The 20,071-nt window shown below is 35.7% G+C and overlaps 1 protein-coding gene across 6 annotated transcripts in view; it reads left to right on the top strand.

Moving 5' to 3' along the window:
* Positions 1 to 20,071, top strand: part of ERC1 (ELKS/RAB6-interacting/CAST family member 1) — a 426,664-nt gene that overhangs the window by 184,922 nt on the left and 221,671 nt on the right. For all 6 annotated transcript variants that reach the window (XM_081130861.1, XM_081130858.1, XM_081130859.1 and 3 more), the window contains one exon: positions 7,180 to 7,315. In XM_081130861.1, coding sequence (XP_080986987.1) covers positions 7,180 to 7,315 — 136 coding nt within the window. The remainder of the gene's footprint in view (positions 1 to 7,179; positions 7,316 to 20,071) is intronic.

Here is a 20,071-nt window from a genome sequence, read left to right as displayed (position 1 = left end):
TCAGACTGAAAGAGAAAAACAAAATAGCAGGAAATTAAAAGCCTTATTATCTCTTTCATTGTTCTGTTAATGCTAGAACCCACTTTTCCTATGTCAGGAGGCCAGCCATCTCCATAGGTCCAACTTCCACCAAGATCCGTTGAATCCCTGTGGTTCTTTGAAGCTCAGGCATATAAATAGAAAAATATGAAAGGAAGAAGAAAATTAAATGAAATAGGAGTATTGGGGCAGAAGAATAAAACTTAAAAGGGGAAAAAAATAGAGGTGGATCATGAGGATATGTGTGTTGATTTTTTTTTAGTACCAAAATTTCACTCAAAAGTCTACAGTTGTATGTTCTGTTTTAGACAGTGATAGAAATTAAGGTACTGCATAAAAGAAATGGATGCTTTCCGTAAAAATGCTTGGTGCTTTTTCTTTGTTACTATGAATAAATCGGAGGGGAAATCCAGAGTGAACAACATAGAGCCGCAACATCCTCCCCTTTAGAAAAACTGAAAACAATTCACAGTGTGTTTATTCTGTCATAGTTCCAGAAAGCCAAGTCAGCATTTTTAAGGCAGGGATTTTCTGTGGTTCTCTGTTTCTCTGCCACATATTCAGATTCCGTGATATAATAGTCATGGTGTTGTGCTGTACCCTTGGTCGTTTTTTTTCAGACTTTATAAATTGATTTTTAATATACCAACAGTGCTGTATTCTTATTTTTACACAATTTGGAAAACTGGCAACAATTGTATAGTAAAACCAAGTCCACAAATTATACCAAGGATGCCTCTCCTTCAGTTATCCTTCTCTTTCCCTTATTTTCAAAATTTTGCTCTCCCCTGGTTCATTATCGTGAGTATGCCTTAAAATGTCCATCTACAGTCTTTAAAAGCCCTTCCTTGATGTGATATCCTCTCCTAGTTGGCACCCCATTTCTCCTCAGCAAATCTATTTAAAAGAATTAACTGGAATTGCTATCTGCATTTCCTCACCTTTCTTCAAGTTCATCAAAGCAGGCTTCTATTTTTATCTGTTTTTAAAATCTATTTTCATCACTTCCCTGAAACTGCATTTGTCAGGGTTATCAGTAATATATATACACATACACGTACACATACACATACACATACACATATGCATTGACAGGTCCAAAAGTCACTCTCTGGCCACCTTTACTTTGCCGCATTCTACACACTACCTTCCTTGAAACTTTGTTTTCATTTTGCATCTCTGACAGCAGAGTCTCCTTATTTCCCCCCTTTCCCTTGTCATTCTTTCTCTATTGTCATTTCTGGTTCCACCATATTCTCCTAGATCCCTGAAGGGCTCCATTCTCAGCCATGCTTTCTTCTTTACATACACGTTCTCAGAATATGTCTTCAAGTCTCATGACTTTCAATATCCATATATTGATAGCTCCCAAATAAATTAATACGCGCACACGTGTGCACACACACACATACAACAAGACCTTTGGACTAATATACTACTAAATTATGTGCTGTATATAACTTTGCCCAGAGCAGATCTCTTGATTTTTCTGATCCCTCTCAAAACTTCTCCCCTAATGTTGCCTAGTTCAATAAATGGGGAATAAATTACCAACTAATCCTTGATTCTTTTCTCCTCCCCCTTCCCACGTTAAATCTATCACTAAGTCCTATCACATCTCACAAGTAGATCTGAAATTTCTCTCTACCTCCTGCTATGAACTATTATCTCTTGCTCAGACTACTACAGTAGCTTTCTAACTGCTAATCTTGCTTGTCTTGCTCCTCTGCTGGTCACTTCTCCATATCTTGCTGCTCTTCAGTAACTTGACTGAACTGTAAAGTAGATGCTGTCACTCCTTGCTTAAAACCTTGCTGTGGTTAATAAGACTCTGTATCATCTGACTTCTTGCCACCCCTGTGTCCCTACCACCTGCTTCCCCTTCACCATATCGTTTTTTAAAAAAAAGTAATCCAAGTTCTTTCAAAGCATGTGTACTTCTGTTCTCTGTCTACTCCCGATCTTTACATGGCTCACTTTCACATCCTTCACAGCAGTTCCTTGGCGATGTCTTCCCTGACCATTGTAGCTAAATATACTGCCCTGTCACCTCCACAATCTCCATTACATTGACTGTTTGTTTGTTTTTTTCTCTAGCACATGTGACTGTGCAATGAGATGCTTGTTAGTTTGTGTTGTCTCCCTCCCCCTTTTGAAAATTAAGTTTTATGAGGGCAGTGAGGTTGTATTCTGTTCTCTTCCTTAAAACTGTGTCGCCCTTGGTTGGCATTCAGTATATATTTACTAAATGAATAAGTGAAGGGCAACTCTTTTCAGAAAAAGTTGACAATTGAGTTGAAAATGCATAATGTTTTTTTTAATTGAATTCATTGGAGTGACATTGGTTTGCAAAACCATATAGGTTTCAAGTGTACAACTCAATAAAATGTCATCTGCACACTGTATCATGCACCCGTCAACCCAAGGAAAGTCTCTTTCCATCCCCATTTTGCCCACATCCACCTACCTCCCACCCCTTTTCCCTCTGGCTATCACCACACTGTTGCCTGTGTCTGTGTGATACCTATCTGTCATCTATCTATCATCTATCTATCTATCTATCTATCTATCTATCTATCTATCTATCTATCTATCTATCATCTATCTATCTATCTATCTATCATCTATCTATCATCAATCATCTATCTAAATTTTTTTTCGTAATCCCTCACCTTCTTTCATCCCGTCCCCCAACCCACCCCCCAACAGCTGTCATCTTTTCCGTGTATCCATGCCTCTGTTTCTATTTTGTTAGTCAATTTAGTTTGTTCATTATATTTCACACACAAATGAGATCATGTGGTATTGTCTTTCGCTGACTGATGTATTTCACTTAGTATAATGATCTCCACGTCCATCCATGCTGTCATAAAAGGTAATATACTGGTTTTTAAATTATAGACAATTGTGTTGCTTTGCCTCAGTTGATAACTTGAATTTTTATTAGGTTCTTTCTATTAATGTTTATGGGCTATTTCTTTGTACTTTGTGATTCCAAGGAATTGCTTCCTAAAGCAAAAGACTTCAACCTAAAAAGCTCTACAGTAGCAATCAGCAAACTGCAGCCCACCTGCACTTTATTTTCATAATGCCTGCAAGTTAAGAATGGTTTTTTACATTTTAAAATAGTTGAAAAAAAATAAAGAATATGTGACACAAATTGTATACATGTGGTTCACAAAGTGTAAAAATATTTACTATCTGGCCCTTTACAAAAAAAGTGTGCTAACGGTTGCTGAGGGCCTGGCCCTGTTACGTGCCTGACCTCATCTCTAGTGTGCTGTTTCTCTGTCCACTCCACTCCATCGGGAGCTTTGCGCTTGCTGTTTCCTCTGGGTGGTTCACTTCCCTCAGTATGTGCGTAGCTGTGGCTTCCTCATTTTCTTCACGTTTGCTTAAATGTTATCTTCACAGCATGGCTTTTCCTGGGCACTTTATTTAAAACTGCATTCTTACCCCCATCCCTGCACTCCTATTTCCTTTCCTCTTTTATTTTTCCTCACTTATTACCAACTGACATTGTGTATTTTACTTCTATTCTCTTCACTCCCTGTAGACTGTACTCTCAGTAAGTACTGAGATTTTTGTCTGTTTTGTTCTCTGCCGTATTCTCAAAGATAGTATCTAGCACATACAAGCATTCATGAAATATTTGTTGAATTAATGGTAATAAAAGTTATTCTGAGAACCAGCATAAAAAAAGAGCTTTCTGTTAAAACACTTCAATTCAGTAAACTGAGTAACTGCTGTGAGACAGGCCTTGTTAACATCTGTGGAGATATACAAAGTAAGTCCTTGCCTTAGAGGAGATGAGTGTGGTAGTGAGAACAAACATGAAATAAGTGAAACCAAATGTAAGATGGAGCTAATTATCATGCTGTTCCCTTGCTAATTAAAATACGTTGAATTGATAATTTAAAATATTTTTTGAGAAGTTAAAAGTGTTTATATAAAACACTACATTGTTAATGATTTTACATTTCTACATTGATACCTATTTTCTTTTTTATTATGGCTTATTTTCTTTAGATTGTTAGGGATGCAGTCGATAAAAATAATATTCTTCTTTAAAGCAGCTTTGAAATAATCCAAAAACATTTTAACTAGACACAATGTGTAAAACTATTATTATTTTATTTTTAGTTTCTTGAATACTTTTTTGGCAGGTATAAAATGAAATTCTTATTTTTAAGCCCAGTTAGATATTTAGGTAATATGAAATTTTTTTTTTTTTTTAATATATCTTTATTGATTTCAGAGAGAGGAAGGGAGAGGGAGAGAGAGAGAAACATCAATGATGAGGGTCGTCATTGATCGGCTGCCTCCTGCACACCCCAGACCTAGGGATCGAGCCCACAACCGGGGCATGTGCCTGGACCGGGAATCAAACCATGATCTCCTGGATCCTAGGTTGATGCTCAACTGCTGAGCCACACCTGGCCAGGCGGTAATATGAAATTTTTATTTATTTTTATTATTTTTTATTCTTTTAAAAATATATCTTTATTGATTTCAGAGAGAGGAAAGGAGAAGGAGAGAGAGAGAGAAACGTCAATGATGAGTCGTCATTGATCAGCTGCCTCCTGCATGCCCGTGACTACTTAACTGCTGAGCCACGCCCAGCTGGGCGGTAATATGAGATTTTTATATTTTAATATTAACTGAAGGTGAATGGAGTCACTCTTGGGATGGTAGCAGGAAAGGGAGAGACTGTATGTGTGCACAGTGTATATATTCTCTATGTATGTAACATTTTAATATAATATAGATGTTTATATATAACATATTCCTTAGCGATATCATTTTGCTTATCTATTTTTAGCTGTCTAGCTTAAACTTCTGTTTTTCAATTAAAATACATGAGTCAAATTTGATTTTTACTATGTATTTCTTTAAACTTGACTATCGTATTTTTTTCTCTGTGGGAGATGTTTATGGCAGGGTAGCATATTACACTAGTATTAGGTATCTTTTTTACAAAGCAAAACAGCCAGTAGAAGTGTAGTCTCTGACAAAAATACTGATAGTTGCTAGATAGAGTGGGAATAAGTTTTGAAGAAGACAAAGAAGATGAATTCCTTTCCCAATTAATTTTGTTAGGCATTTGAGAGATAAGGAAGGCATTTGTTTCTCAGTGCTTACGTTGTTTTGAGATATTAAACAAACTATTTTCCTTCTGAGACATATTTTGGGTAGAGGGAATATACTTAGTTTCCTTTTTATGCATTTCTTCAACAGATATTTAATGAACATCTGTCTACACCATGAAAAACTATGCTAGGAATTGTTATAGGCATTTTTATGCTAGGCATTTTTATAGGTATAAGAAAACATGAACATGGATCACTCTAATATGGGGGGCAAATTAACATGTCATTAGATACATTTAGTTAAAGTGATGTGGGAGTTTCGAGGGGCGGGGGATGTTAGTAGTAGTTCAGACCTAACAGATTTACCTAAATTTGAGTTTGGATTTTAGGAAACAGAGGCAGAGGGAATAATAACAAATAAATAGGGGCAAGGACTGCCACGCATAGGCTATGTAGTAGACCAGCTCTTCTTAAACTTTAGTGTGCATTTATATCACCTGGAGATCCTGTTAAAATGCAGATTCTGATTTAGTAGATCTGGTGTGAGCCTGAGACTTCTGTATTTTTAACAAGCTCCCAGGTGATGCTGATGAGGTGAGTTCATGGATCACTCTTTGAATAAGCAAAATGATGGATCACATGTTACAGAACTTCTTGTGGCAGAGAACAGTAGAAATTAAACTGTTTCCTTTTTCATCTTTGCTTTTTCTCTTTTGCTTTTAAATTTATTCATATCTGTGTGGAGAGAGTTAAATCTATTCATTTCATTGTTTATTGTAATAGTTGTGAACTCATAAATTGAGAATCTGATTTTAAAGGATTTATTAATTCATTTATGAATCTCTTTCATTTCTTTTCTTGCTTAAAAGATAATAAAAGACGTAAATTCACTTTGAACTTAACTCTAATGGATTAATTCAGGTACAGAGGCAATCTGAGAGAGTTAAAAAGTCTATCCTAAGCCATTAAATCCTTTTCTTTCTGGAAGCACTTTAAGGTATGGGCTTAATAACGTGTGAGTTTTCTTGTAAGTTCAGATTTAAATCAAATTATGTATTGATCTGTTCATAAGTGAAGAGAAGGAAATCCCATGTTTCACAGATTCTAATGTTACAGAACATTTATTCCTGAATATATATTCAAGAAACACCCCCCATTTTTATTAACATGTTTTGATGATATTGCCTTTTGTGTCCTTTCTCTGAGAAACAGTATTGGAAAGGGTATTAGTGAGGCAAGAAAGCTGTGTATGCATCTGTTCCAGTTAATTTGTGAATTCAGAACTATACATGCATTCGTGCTCTCATGTGTACACACACAATTCAAGAAGGTGGGGATGAAAGCCAGCAGGAAAGGGATTGTTTTAATCCTCTCACAACTGTCTATACTTTCCTTGGTTGCCTGACTTAGATAAAATCATTTTATTTTCATTTTTAGTTATCCTTTAGTCTGTGGAGTAAAAATATAGAACTAATAGCCACAAAACTAAGTTAAAGAAAGGAAACTGAAAATATGAATAGTGTGGAGGAAGTGGTACAGGATAGGGAGCTTCAGAAGTAGATGTAATGTTCTGTTGCTTACGCTGGGTTCCCAGATCTTTATAGCATTATTTTCATTTACATATACATTGCATATAGCCTTTTGAAAGTGTGAAAGATTTAATAATAGTAAAATAAGAGTTATATTACAAAACCTTTCTTGATCATTCTACTATTTCATAACATTGATGTCAGGAGACTGTTTCCATATTTCCAACATAAATCTCTGACTTGGCTTCTTTTTCATTTTAGACTATCTTATGCCCTCCTTTTGTTTTAGAATTTTATTGTGCTTCAAAAAGTACATGCTGAAATACATGTTCCTGAAATGTTGTTAACAGTTTGCTCCTGTTGGTGGGAGTGCACGGGAAAAGGTTGGAACTAATTTGCAGCAGGAATTCTTTGTTGGTTTGCAGCTATTCCTGGGTGGCAGTGGTGTAAAACTGTAAATAAACATATTTTTCCTCTGCATATATATGAACAGCATGATTTTTCTCCCCCCTTATCAACAGGCAAGTGAAAGACCAGAATAAGAAGGTAGCAAATCTGAAGCACAAGGAACAAGTAGAAAAGAAGAAGAGTGCGCAGATGCTAGAGGAGGCTCGGCGCAGGGAGGACAGTCTCAATGACAGCTCGGCACAGCTCCAGGTGAGAACACGGGAGAGTCTGCAAGGACCTGGTGAAGAGACTTGATCCAGAATTGCATGTTTTTCTCTTGATCTATCTGTATCTGCCTCCTTTCTTCTCTCTAACCCTGCTTCCTGCCTTCCTCTCAGACCAACTGCTTAGCAATAAAGAAATGGCTTTAAATAGAAAAGGCAAGTTTTATTCCACAGCTTTGCGAGGACACCTCAGCACAGGAGAAAATTCATCTTGCTTCAAGCTGATCGCACTTAACTGGTAAGTTCAATGTCAGTTTGATGAGTGGGTACTGTTGTGCTTTAGGGTGGTCAGTGTAACTATTTGCCATTTTTTTTCATTAGAGTGCATTGCTGGTCTTGGTGTGTGTCTGTATTTTAACTTCTTTTTCCCATTCTTCTTTTCCCTTTTCTCCCCACCTTTCTTTCCTATTTTTCCCTCCCTCTTTATTTCCTTCCTTTTTTAAAAATTTAGTTTAGAGAACATATTTCACAGTCATGCAAGATGTATAAACTATACTTTTTTACTTCAGTGGAGTGATAATTGATGTGTGAACCTAATTATTTACAGATTAAGTTAAACCAGGTTCGATAACAATAGTAGCAGTGACTGTATGATAAGTGCCAACTATGTGCCCAGTCCTTGAGCTGGGCATTCACTCTTCCTAACCTTCACAGTGATCCAGTGTGGCTGCGATCTTGTGTACATTTTGCAGATGAAATAGACTCAGAGAAATTGAATTACATAACCTATACACACACAGCTGAGTGACTCTGTCATGATTCTGAGATTTCCTGGATCTCTAGTCTGTCAGAATGAAGGTTTACGTTCTAGAGAAGAATGCCATAAACCTGCTAGAAACCTGACACTTCTGCTGAGACTGTTAAGCCATGGCCAGATTTTTTCTCTCTCTCATTATTACTTCTAATTGGGTATGATAGAGTGTTTATGTCACAGTTGCATAATTGTGAAATCTTTACTGGACTGATTTGGAGGAGTTATTATCTACTATGTAGAAGCCATTTTAGGCTTTCAACATTCATTTCAGACATGAAAATCTGACTTAATACCTGTTTTCATTTCATTTTATATAACTTTTACTGATTATAAAATATATACAGTACACCTTATAGAAACAGTATAAATTTACTCAAATATTCCGACTTTTGAAAAAAAGCAGCACACCAATTTCCCTTGCCAGCGATAATTGACACTGTGAATTTTCTCTTCTGTGTGTGTGCGTGTGTGCCCGCGTGTGCCAGATCTGATGAGTGGGAAATACTTAATGTTTGTTTTAATTTATATTTCTCTGATTATCAGTGAGACTGAGTATTTTTCATGTGTTAAACTTTCATTTGTTTGTTAACGTAACTCAAACCTATCTCTCTTCCATGGTGGCTATTTTCCCATGAATTTTTTGCCCAGTTTCCCCCACTTCGAGAACATATAAATATTTACCTATAAATCTTTTTAAGTTGTTCTAGGCTGCTTCTCTACTTTTTCTTTTTAATTTAAAATAATTTAGGATATTTTGTGTGGTGATGGTCTTAGCTTTTCTTCATTGCTACCAATTTCACTACACTATAGGAAATTATTTCATTACTCAAAAATCGTTTCATTACTATGAAATCTTTTAATAATTAGTCTGTTTCTAGGGTTTCAATTTAATCTCCCTTCTTGAACTAGGATCACATTTTATTTTAATTATAGAAAATTCTTTATGATAAGTCCTTCTTTATGTTTGCTCCTTAACTGTTTCATTTGTCTTGTTTCTCCCTCCCATTTAATGTTTTCTACTACCAGCCTGCTTTTGCAACCCAAAGGTGCCCTTTTGGTCTTCTGATAACAACAAAAGTGCTTTCATATGCAGTCTTTTATTTCCTCCTTTTATAATCCAAGAGATAAGTAATCAAAGTATTTATTTATATATTACATATAGAGGAAACTGATTTAGAGTGGATATTAAAGATTAAAGTAGTGAAAAATGATAGCCGATGGCCATATGCAAGACACATGGATATAATTCGTTTAAATATAGTGAAAAGAGCACTGGGCTACAGATAGGATACATCTGCTCTCAGTTCTTTTACTAACTAGCTCTGCTAGTTATTTCTTAACTGCCTTATTGCAAATGACAGCCTAGTGATAGTGAATATCCACAGCATCCAGATTGTGACCTCTAAATGTGATTCCCTGCTAAAAGTTTCTAGCTATTCCTGGAGAAACGGCTAATAGTAGAATTTATGAGGGAGTAGAACAGTAGGAAACCAGTTGATTGAGGATTTGTATTTTTTAAAATTCTTACTTCTGATTTTTTTGTTTGTGTTTTTAATTTCTGAATATACATTTAGTTCCATCTATTGATGTTGTCATGAAATAGGAGAAGTAAAAGGAAGGAATTATTTTAGTATTTTAATGTTTCCACTATGGCATAATAATTCTAGGATTAAAATACAGTCTTATGTTAAAAAGAAATAACTTATACTTAATGTTTTGAACTTTGATAAGTAATGAATATTTAATCTTTATCTGATACCACCAAAGATTAATTCTTCTTATTGTGTTAACAAACACATAGTGTGTTTTCTTTTGTTTGTCAAGGTTAAAACTTGGTTTAAACTTTAAGGTTCATTTTTACCTTTTGCTATTCAGTGACTGCCAGTTATGGTGTTAAGTACTTCCCTGGCTACACTCAGGTAGAAGTTACAGCTTGCCACAAAGTAGTAGTACTGCTTTTTATTTACTATGTTATGAAAAATAAAATACATTTTAAAAAGTATATAACACACACAGTGTAAATAATATGTATAAAGTGATAATCACAGGGTTACTAATGGCATCCCAGAAATCATACATACATATTTCTTCCCAATCATTATTTGCTCCATTCTTTTAGAGAAAATCATTATTGTGACTTTTATTGTTCTTTGCTTTTTTTTTTTATGACCTGTGTATATATTAAATAAAAAGTATAGGTTAGTTTTGCATGTTTTTATTTTATATAAATGGAGTCCTTGTATTTATTCTTTTGTGACTTCTTTTGTTCAACATCATGTGTGAAATTTATTCATGATAGTTGCACTTAGCATTTGTCCTTTTATTGTCCTTGCTTACTATGTTTTTCAAAATTCAAAATTCTGTATTTTATCTTGAAAGTGCTCTGAAAAAGATAATTTTATTCCTTTCCAATTTTACATTTTTTGAATACTTTAATGGAACTAAAAGTATTCCTTTTTGGCAGAAAGTACATTTGGAAATAAATTACTTTGCTCTTTGTTCTTGGCTCAACACATTAAAAGTATTCTGAAAATATTAAACAAATTCCTTACATATGAAATGAAAATGATACCCCCAAATGGACCGAATCTAGTGCTCCCACAGACTCTAAACACTGCTTTTGTTTATCCTGGCCTTAATTATGAATGTCCTTTCTTAAGATATCCTATTGCCACTCAGTTGTATCCTCTTTGTACCTTTGTGTTTTGGAAAGTTATAACTATGATGTGTATTAACTAGCCTCAGCCTTTTTGGTTTTAGAAGCCTGTTTACTCTCTTAAAAATTATTAAAGTCCCAAAAGTGATTTTTTTTATGTGCCTTATAATTATACATATGCAGTTACTTACCGATCCAGCTGTCCAGCATCTAGATGTTTCTGACATATGCACCAGAATTTTTGCAGTATTGTTGGTAATTGCAGAATATTGGAGACAACCTAATTGCCTATAGATAGTAGGGTGCTTGAACCCACTATAGTATATCCACACATTGAAGATTGGCAGCTTTTATTTAATTTTTATTTTTAATTTAAAAAATATATATATATCTTTTTATTGATTTCAGAGAGAGGAAGGGAGAGAGAGAGATAGAAACATCAGTGATGAGAGAGTCATTGTTTGGCTGCCTCCTGCACAGACCCCACTGGGGATCAAGCCTGCAACCTGGGCATGTACCCTGACCTGGAATCTAACCTCGATCTCCTGGATCATAGGTCAGTGCTCAACCACTGAGCCATGCCAGCTGGGCAAGACTGGCAACTTATCAAAAGAATGAGGGCACCAGCTGGGTGGCTCAATTGGAGTGTCGTCCCGTACATCAGAAGGTTGCAGGTTTAGTTCCAGGTCAGAGCAGATACCTAAGGTTTCGGGTTTGATCTCTGGATGGCATGTACGGGAGGCAACTGATTGATGCTTCTCTCTCTTTCTCTCTCTCTCTTCCCTTCCTCCCTTCCTCTCTCAAGTCAATAAAAATATATCCTCAGGTGAGGATTAAAAAGAAAAAAAAGAAGAATGAGGAAGATCTGTAATGAACTGAAATCGAGTGATTTCCAGGACAGTCTGTCAAGTGGGGGTAGGGGCACAAAAGACTATCTGTAATATGCTTCTTGGTATGAGAAAGTACAGACATATCTGATCTTATTTTCAAAAGAAAACAGGAAGGATAGACTTGAAACTAAAGAGGCCAGTTATCTATGAGAGTGGCTGGGAGAGGAGTGGAAAGAAGGGGGAACCAGATTTTGGTTTCCATACACCTTTCTTTACTAAAATGATCCAAGATGTCTTGGAAAAGTGTTTGATTCCAGGGCTGGGGCAGGGAAAATACACAGTGAGCCTGAGCAACCTTGCAGTTACAGAAAGTAGGAACATGCTTAACAAAAAGATCTCTCACAAGATCTTTGGATCTTATAATGTCTTATTAGGTATATACATGACTATTTTAAGACTTGATTATACAAGTGTTTCTAGCATTGTCCATATATATTCACATTTAAACTATTTTACAATTCCAGTTGATAGTCATGCATATAGTACACGAATGATAAAAACAATGGTAATTATGGGTTGTTGTTTTTTTTATTATATTTGCCAAACTTTGTTTGCCTTACTCAAGAATTTCAGAATGAAAATTTACCATTTGCAACATTATGGATAAACCTAGAGGGTATTCTGCTAAGTAAAATAAGTCAGTCAAAGAAGGACAAATACCATATGATTTCACATCTAAAGAACAAAATAAACGAACAAACAAAATTGAAACAGAATAGACTGGTGGTTGCCAGAGGGGAGGGGGTTTGGGGGAATGGGTGAAAAAGGTGAAGGAATCAAGAAGTACAAATTGGTAGTTTAAAAAAGTCACAGGGTTGTAAAGTACAGCATAGGGAATATAGTCGTTTATATTGTAATAACTGTGTATGTGCCAGGTGAGCACTGGAAATATCAGGGGAATACTTTGTAAGGTGTATGATTGTCTAACCACTATGGTTTACACCTGATACTAATACAAAATAATATTGAATATAAATTGTAATTGGGAAAAAAAAAGAATTTAGCTCTGTATAGTAAATTCAGTGTTGAGCCTGTGAGGATACAGAGGCAAATAAGAAATGTTTTCCCCCTTTCTATGAACATTAAATATGCTCATTATAACCTTTTTTGTGTGTATATGTCAAAAATTGTGTTATAGTGCAGTTGATAGAGTGATTGCTTTTATGAAGAACTGAAATTAGGTAAATCCTAGCAACAAGAGCCTCCCAAATTCTGTGGAAACATAATCATAGCTGATTTGACTGATGCTGATTTGGGGATTAGAAAATCTCTCATTGAAAGCCTACTCATCTTTTAAGGTTAGATCAGATTCTCTCTCCTTTGTGAATCCTGCCTAAACCCTCATATTTGAAATTAATCACAACCCTCTGTTGTAATTCCATTAGAGTTTATTTCTGCTTTGATTTCAGGCCTTATTTTATCTGACTTTGTATTATTTGCTAATGATTTTGTGTGTCGTTGTCCCCATGTACTTGAGTTTGGGAGCCATGTCTTGTTACTTTGTAGATAGTTTAGTTCTCTATAAAAATGTTTATTGATTTCAGTTGCATTGATAGATATCAAGAACTCTCATTCACAAACATCTTAGCCTGGCCTTTGGGAGTCTCCCATTTCAAACTCTTTAAGTACATTTGATCTTTCAACAATGTGACGGTTAGGGGCGTTGACATTCTCCCCCTATTGAAAATCCCCATAGAACTTTTGACTCCCCCAAAACTTAACTGCTAATAGCCTACTGTTCACTGGAAGCCTTACCGATAACCTAAACAGTTGATTAACACATATTTTGTATGTTACATGTATTATATACTGTATTCTTATAATACAGTCCACTAGAGAAAAGAAATGTTATGAAGAAAATCAAAAGGAATAGAAAATACATTTACAGTACTGTATTTATTTGTACCATAAGTTTACATGGTCTGTCTACAAGATGAATTGTCTCTCTGTGCATTCATGACATATCTTTTTTCTTTTTTTAAAAATATATCTTTATTGATTTCAGAGAGAGGAAAGGAGAGCGAGAGAGAGATAAAAACATCAATGATGAGAGAGTCATTGATCGGCTGCCTCCTGCGTGCCTCCGACTGGGGATCGAGCCCACAACCCGGGCATGTGCCCTGACCGGGAATCAAACCCTGATTGCCTGGATCCTAGGTCGACGCTCAACCACTGAGCCAAGCCCGGCTGGGCAGACATATCTTTTTCATAGTCTTTTTTAGCTTATTTCTAGGATGCACAGTTCATCTGCAAGTATTTTCGATTTGTCGCAAATCTCCAACATTTTTTCCAATATATATTTTTTAATCCAGATATGAGTGGACCCATGCAGTTTAAACCTGTGCTGTTCAAAGCTCAGCTGTATTTCTAACCTCATTTTTAGGTGAGATACCCAGCTAGCATAGATACTATATTCTAGGCAAGCTGATAGTGTTGGGGTTCCTTATTGATTTCCTAATTAATTTATGCTTCTCTGCTTATGCAGAATCTTTTTCCTATATATTTCCAGTTTTGCCACTTAAATATTCTGGCTTAAAATTAACCTTTGTTTGATGAACTCTATCCTGTTCTTGTTACTGTCTTATTCATTGTTCCTCAGTCTATATGTTTAATTTTACTTTATTGTTTTATAATTGCTCCTGTGTGATTTAGTAATTCTTCTTTTCCCTTCTTGACTAGTTTATGTTGGTCCTAGGTTAATTAAGGGCTATTTTAAAATTTTCTTTATTGATTTTCTTAAAATTTTGCACAGGTAAGCTGTTCATTAATTACAGCTATAATTATTGTTATAAATAATGAAAATAAAAATATAGTTACAAATTTAGAAAGAACTTTGTATGATGGTATTACATTTAACATCCTAATATTCTCCAATATTTCATAGGTTACCCTTTAAGGGCCTTGCATATTTTAACAGAAGAAATATCCTCTTCTCTCACTTGAGAATATTTACCTTACGTATTTTTATTCTTTAAGCAATAACACTCTCTTTGTCTTTTGACAAAACTACAAGTTTTGTCACATTTTAGTAAGACAAGGTAGACTGGACTGGAAGGGGAGCTTATATTAATAGTAGTTTGGTGCTTTGTTTTTATTTATAACAAAGATAAGTATCTGAATTTAATCTTGAGCGAGGTTGCTGTCAGGGAGATTAATGGGACTGCTGAAATAGCACTGTGGCTCTTATGAGTCAGCTCTCATGAGACCAATGATGTGAAGAATAAAGTTCAAAGAAAGTGAAAACAATAGAAATAGAGATAGAGGAAAGCAACTATATTCATATATATACACACACACATATATATGAATATTCTCATATGTATATGAATATTCTCTTAAATGCAGAATTAGGGAAACATTTGTATTTTTCTTTCAAATTTGATTTGATTTACTCTATTTATAAATTTTTTTTTTTCCTTTCTGAAATTTAGACTACTTATCCTTGGTTTTCACATTGGTCATGGGATAATTATTTAAGAAAACCTTTTTTAAAATTAAGATTTTTCTCACATCTTTCTAGAAATAGTATGTGATGTGTCACATGCTAGATACCCCTAAGAGACTGATGTTCTTGTTTTTGTAAAAACAAATTTTGGATTCTTAACCGACCTTCTCATTGACCTATTTACAGATTTAATCTTATATAATTTCTACCTTTTTTTTTTTTAAAAAAAAGTGTATTTTTTTCGCAGTTTTTTAAAAAAATATATCTTTATTGATTTCAGAGAGAGGAAAGGAGAGGGAGAGAGAGAGATAGAAACATCAATGATGAGAGAGTCATTGATCGGCTGCCTCCTGCATGCCCCCGACTGGGGATCGAGCCAGCAACCCGGGCATGTGCCCTCACTGGGAATCGAACCCTGATCGCCTGGATCCTAGGTCGAGGCTCAACTGCTGAGCCACGCCCGGCTGGGCAATTTCTACCTTTTTAATTATTTTTCCCTTTGCAAAATAGGCCTTTTTCTATCTAGAATATGGGCGTGGGTGGGTTTTTATGGTATTGTCGACAAGGTACTAAATGGAGTTAGGATTACATCACAGAAGTGTACATACAAATCAGCACCTCATTTTATAATCCTGTGGGTAGTTGCTAAAATTAACTTGAAAATTGTTTTTTGCAGGTAAAGCATCTACTCAAATTATTGTCATGTATGCAACTTTTTAAAGCTTTAGCTCGAACTGTGCAGCTTTTTACCATTTAGGAAAATTATTTTTAAAAACTCTGCAGTATTTGAAATGTACTTTAGATACTTTTCCCTCTGGCCAAAATTCAGTTCCATTTGATAGTCAGTGAAATTTATTGAAACAGTGTTTATTGATAGTACTGACGTGTAGCCTGCTCAGCCATTCCTGAGTTTAGTTCTATTCTTTGGGAGTTTTTGGCCACATCCTTTGAGCTTATTACAAGAATGCTCACCATAAATCAATGAGTGGTTAAAGTTATATTTGGCAGTAACATTCTGCGTTCTCACCTCAGTGAAATGAAATGGTTTATTCCTTTCCTTTGTGTTATTGTGGAAACTTCTCTCTTGCATTTGGAAAGTGAAGTCTCCAATAAGATTCTATTTTTAAGAGAAAGCAGAAGCAGACATATATGTAGCGCCTTTGCCAAGACCTCAAATGCAAGTGTTAACCTCTTATGGACCTCATCGATTGTTTATTATTTTAAGTAAAAGATTATTTTGGAGGTTTTTTGTAAAGACTTTGAAAATGTATGCTTGTTCTTTTTTATAAGCGCATCAACCATAGGAGATGTGTCCTAAATTAGGTAAACCTCATATCCTTGCCCAAGCTTCTGATACGTAACCAAGATGACAGTCTGGCTAATATATGGGATTTTTGTACTAAGTGCTTTGCAAAAATTATTTATATATATATATATCTCATCATTTTATATGTGTGTGTCCATTTTTTAAAAAATATGTCTTTATTGATTTCAGAAAGAGGAAGGGAGATGGGGAGAGAGAGAGAAAGAGAGAGAGAGAGAAAAACATCAATAATGAGAGAGTCGTTGATCGGCTGCCTCCTGTACACCCCGGACTGGGGATCGAACCCACAGCCCTGGCATGTGCCCTGACCGGGAATTGAACCTCTATCTCCTTGATCATAGGTCGATGCTCAACCGCTGAGCCATGCCGGCTGGGCTGTGTGCTTCCATTTCTTTAACGAAATGCATCTGCTTTTGTTTTGACTTTGACATTTAAAATCAAGATTATATCAGAGTTCTCCTGTAACTGAGGGAGATATTTGAGGGACTTTAAAGGGAAGAGGGAAGAAAATATTTTAATCCAAAGCATTTCCTTAAAATAAAAAGTAGTTGGTATGTAACCAAATTTTGCCTGTTAGGCTAGCTTTAAAAAAAAAAAAAAAAATCTTTATTGATTTCAGAGAGAGAAAGGGAGTGGGAGAGAGAGAGAGAGAAACATCAGTGATGAGAGAGTCATTGATCGGCTGCCTCCCACACTCCCCTTACTGAGGATTGAGTCTGAAACCTGGGCATGTGCCCTGACTGGGAATCGATCCAAGATCTCCTGGATCATAGGTCAGTGCTCAACCCCTGACGCATGCTGGCCGGCTAGCTTTCTTTTCTTAAAGTTGACCGCATCAGTGCATCTGGCTTCAAACCGCCCCCCCCCCCCCCAACATCAGAGCAGTTGGTAATTGAATTCTGATAAGTTGGATGATTTTAATGAAATCTTCTGCATGTATATGTATACTTGGGGGGTGGGAAAGTGGGGGGAAGAATAAGCAGTGGAGTTGAGGGCATAAAGAATTACTATCTTTACATTAAGGATAATGGATAGCAGTTAACATTAATATCTTTTAGAATATGTTAAAGTCCTTCTGGTAAGTGGCATTTACTCCAGAGGAAACAGCTTTTAAAATGAACCCAAATAAATGACCTCCATAACCATGGCCGAGTCCGAATTGGGAAAGGGATGAATGAGTGTGGGAAGCTGTTATCTTGGATAATCTATGGAAATTTGTACGGACCTTCTTTCCACTGCTGAACAGGGGAAAGCATAATAAGAGCTGTCATTATCTAGTGACTTCTTTTTATATTACTGTATTATTGAGCCTTTTTTCTTTTAATTTTGAGGGAGGTGTTTGAAGAGAACAAAATACTAATTTTAATTGCTATTTTTCCTTTTTCCTTTGCTTTCCTTATTGAATGTTTGATTTGAAAGAAAGGTGGTGAAGACTAGAGTCTTATAGCTACAGTAGTATATGGCTTAATGTTCACAGAGCTGATGTCAAGAAGTTCAGAGGAATGCATTAGGAGAGTAGTATTATGGGATTTGCTAAGAGGTCCAGTCTTGTTCATTTGCCTGAGTGAAGTCATAGTTACAGCTGTCACAGCTTTTGCCTTAATCTGGTGAATATAGAAATCTTATTTAAGGATATGAGGAATTCTTTGGTAGCTTCCCAGTTTCTCTCTCCCCCTCCGCCATCCCCCCAGAACTAGTCACACAAACCTCCTGTTTTGATCCCTTTACTCTGTGAATGAAGTGGTCTGATTTGACCCCAGTTAATAAGTATAGTTGGCATAATAAGTAGGTTTCAGTACCTAATTCAGTGGTAAGAAAACTGATCTGCCTTAGTTTTGATGAGTACAAACTTAATTTATAGCTGTTGAAGTAAAATTCTTAAGGTATTGCTTTTACATGATTTAATTAATTAATGACTTGGATTTAGATTAATGAACTATTTAGAATGGTTCAGCCTGTCTCCAGATATTTAGTGACTTTTCTGTGGCACACAGTTCGTATCTAAATTGGGGGTTGCGTGAACTGGTTAAACAGAGTGAACTATCCAAGTTAAGCAGGTGAATGAAATTGAAGTCTCTTTCTCCTCTTTTCCCCCCAGGCTGCCAATTTAATACTTTGTTTCCAAATAATGAGTGCTAGAACATTGATTAACTCCAAACAATACAAATAATTCTTCTTTTTGTTATTTTGAATTAGATTCATTTTTGGCTAAATTTTGTGACTCTTCCCCCCCTTTCTCCTTAAGAGTAGGAATAAATTATAATGAAAATTCATGAAAGAATGGGAATCTAAAGATAGTCTTTACTCATTTGGGCTATGAATATTTTACTGTCATATTTTCTTTAAAAATGTGTTGATTCCCCAATGAAAGGAACTTCACTAAAATGTGAGGACTAAACTTATTAATAAACTTCTATTGTATAGCTTTCTAAACATTTCCCAAATAAATTTTTTTAGTTAAACTGTGAATGATTGGCATATCATTGAGCATTCCTAGTACTGAGCTATTAATGAATTAAGTTGGATTACTGTAATTTTTACATAATCACAAGAAAACATCTTTTTTTAAATTTTGTTCAAAATATTACAGATGTCCCTTTTTCTCCTCATTGACCCATTCCACCCCATTCTACTCCCCTCCCCAGTCCCTCACCACACCACTGTCTGTGTCCTTGTGTTATGCATATATGCATGTAAGTTCTTTGGTTAACCTCTCCCCCTCCACCCACCCGCCCCCCTCCTTCCCTCTGAGATTCGTCAGTATGATCCATGCTCCCATGTCATTGAATCTATTGTGTTAATCAGTTTATTAATTTCTTTAGATTCCACATATAAGTGAGATCATGTGGTATTTGTCTTTCTCTGACTGGCTTATTTCACTTAGCGTAATATTTTCTAGGACCATCCATGCTGTCCCAACGGGTAAGAGATCTTTCTTTTTTACAGCTGCATAGTATTCCATGGTGTAAATGTCCCACAGCATTTTTACCCACTCATCTGCTGATGGGCACTTGGGCTGTTTCCAGATCTTAGCTATTGTAAATTGTGCAGCTATGAACATAGGGGTGCATATATTCTTTCTGATTAGTGAAGAAAACACCTCTTAATAGAATTCAATCCAACTGCAAATTTTGTTCTGAATAATTCCTGAGAGAATGCACATTTTGATGAATTCATATTCAGTGATATGCTGATCCATATCTCAATTTTGCGAAGTCTCCTTAATATTTGCCTTTTACATTTTAAGTATGTTTGTGTTCCATCATAATATGGTATCATTGGGTTCCATGTTAGTATAATCTCATAACAACAGCTGTGTCTTTGTAGTAAAGGCCCTGTTATCCTAACACATACTTTTCTCTCAGAGGCAGTTTTGATAATCACAATTTTCATTGTTTCACTGATAATCCAGTTTCCTTGTTCCTTTTACTGGAGCTGAAAGGGTAAGGTGGTGGTTCGCAGGCAGGCTAAATACCCATCTCAGAAGGTGCATAAAGAAAGATTGAATTTATTTAAGGAAAGGGGATGGGTATATCCAAAGGGAAAGGCTACACAGCCCTGAGTCAAAGGGTATTGGATCCATGATGGCAGCAAAATATACTTGGGACAGTGAGACAAGGAAGAGCAATGAAGAAACAACAGGAGGGCCCAGGCTGGGCTGCTTTGGCTCACA

This window comes from Miniopterus schreibersii, assembly GCF_964146895.1.
Source record: "Miniopterus schreibersii genome assembly, chromosome: 2".
Taxonomy (NCBI): Eukaryota; Metazoa; Chordata; class Mammalia; order Chiroptera; family Miniopteridae; genus Miniopterus; species Miniopterus schreibersii.
Note: the sequence above shows the minus strand (reverse complement) of the source record. Positions and strands in the feature narration are given on the sequence as shown.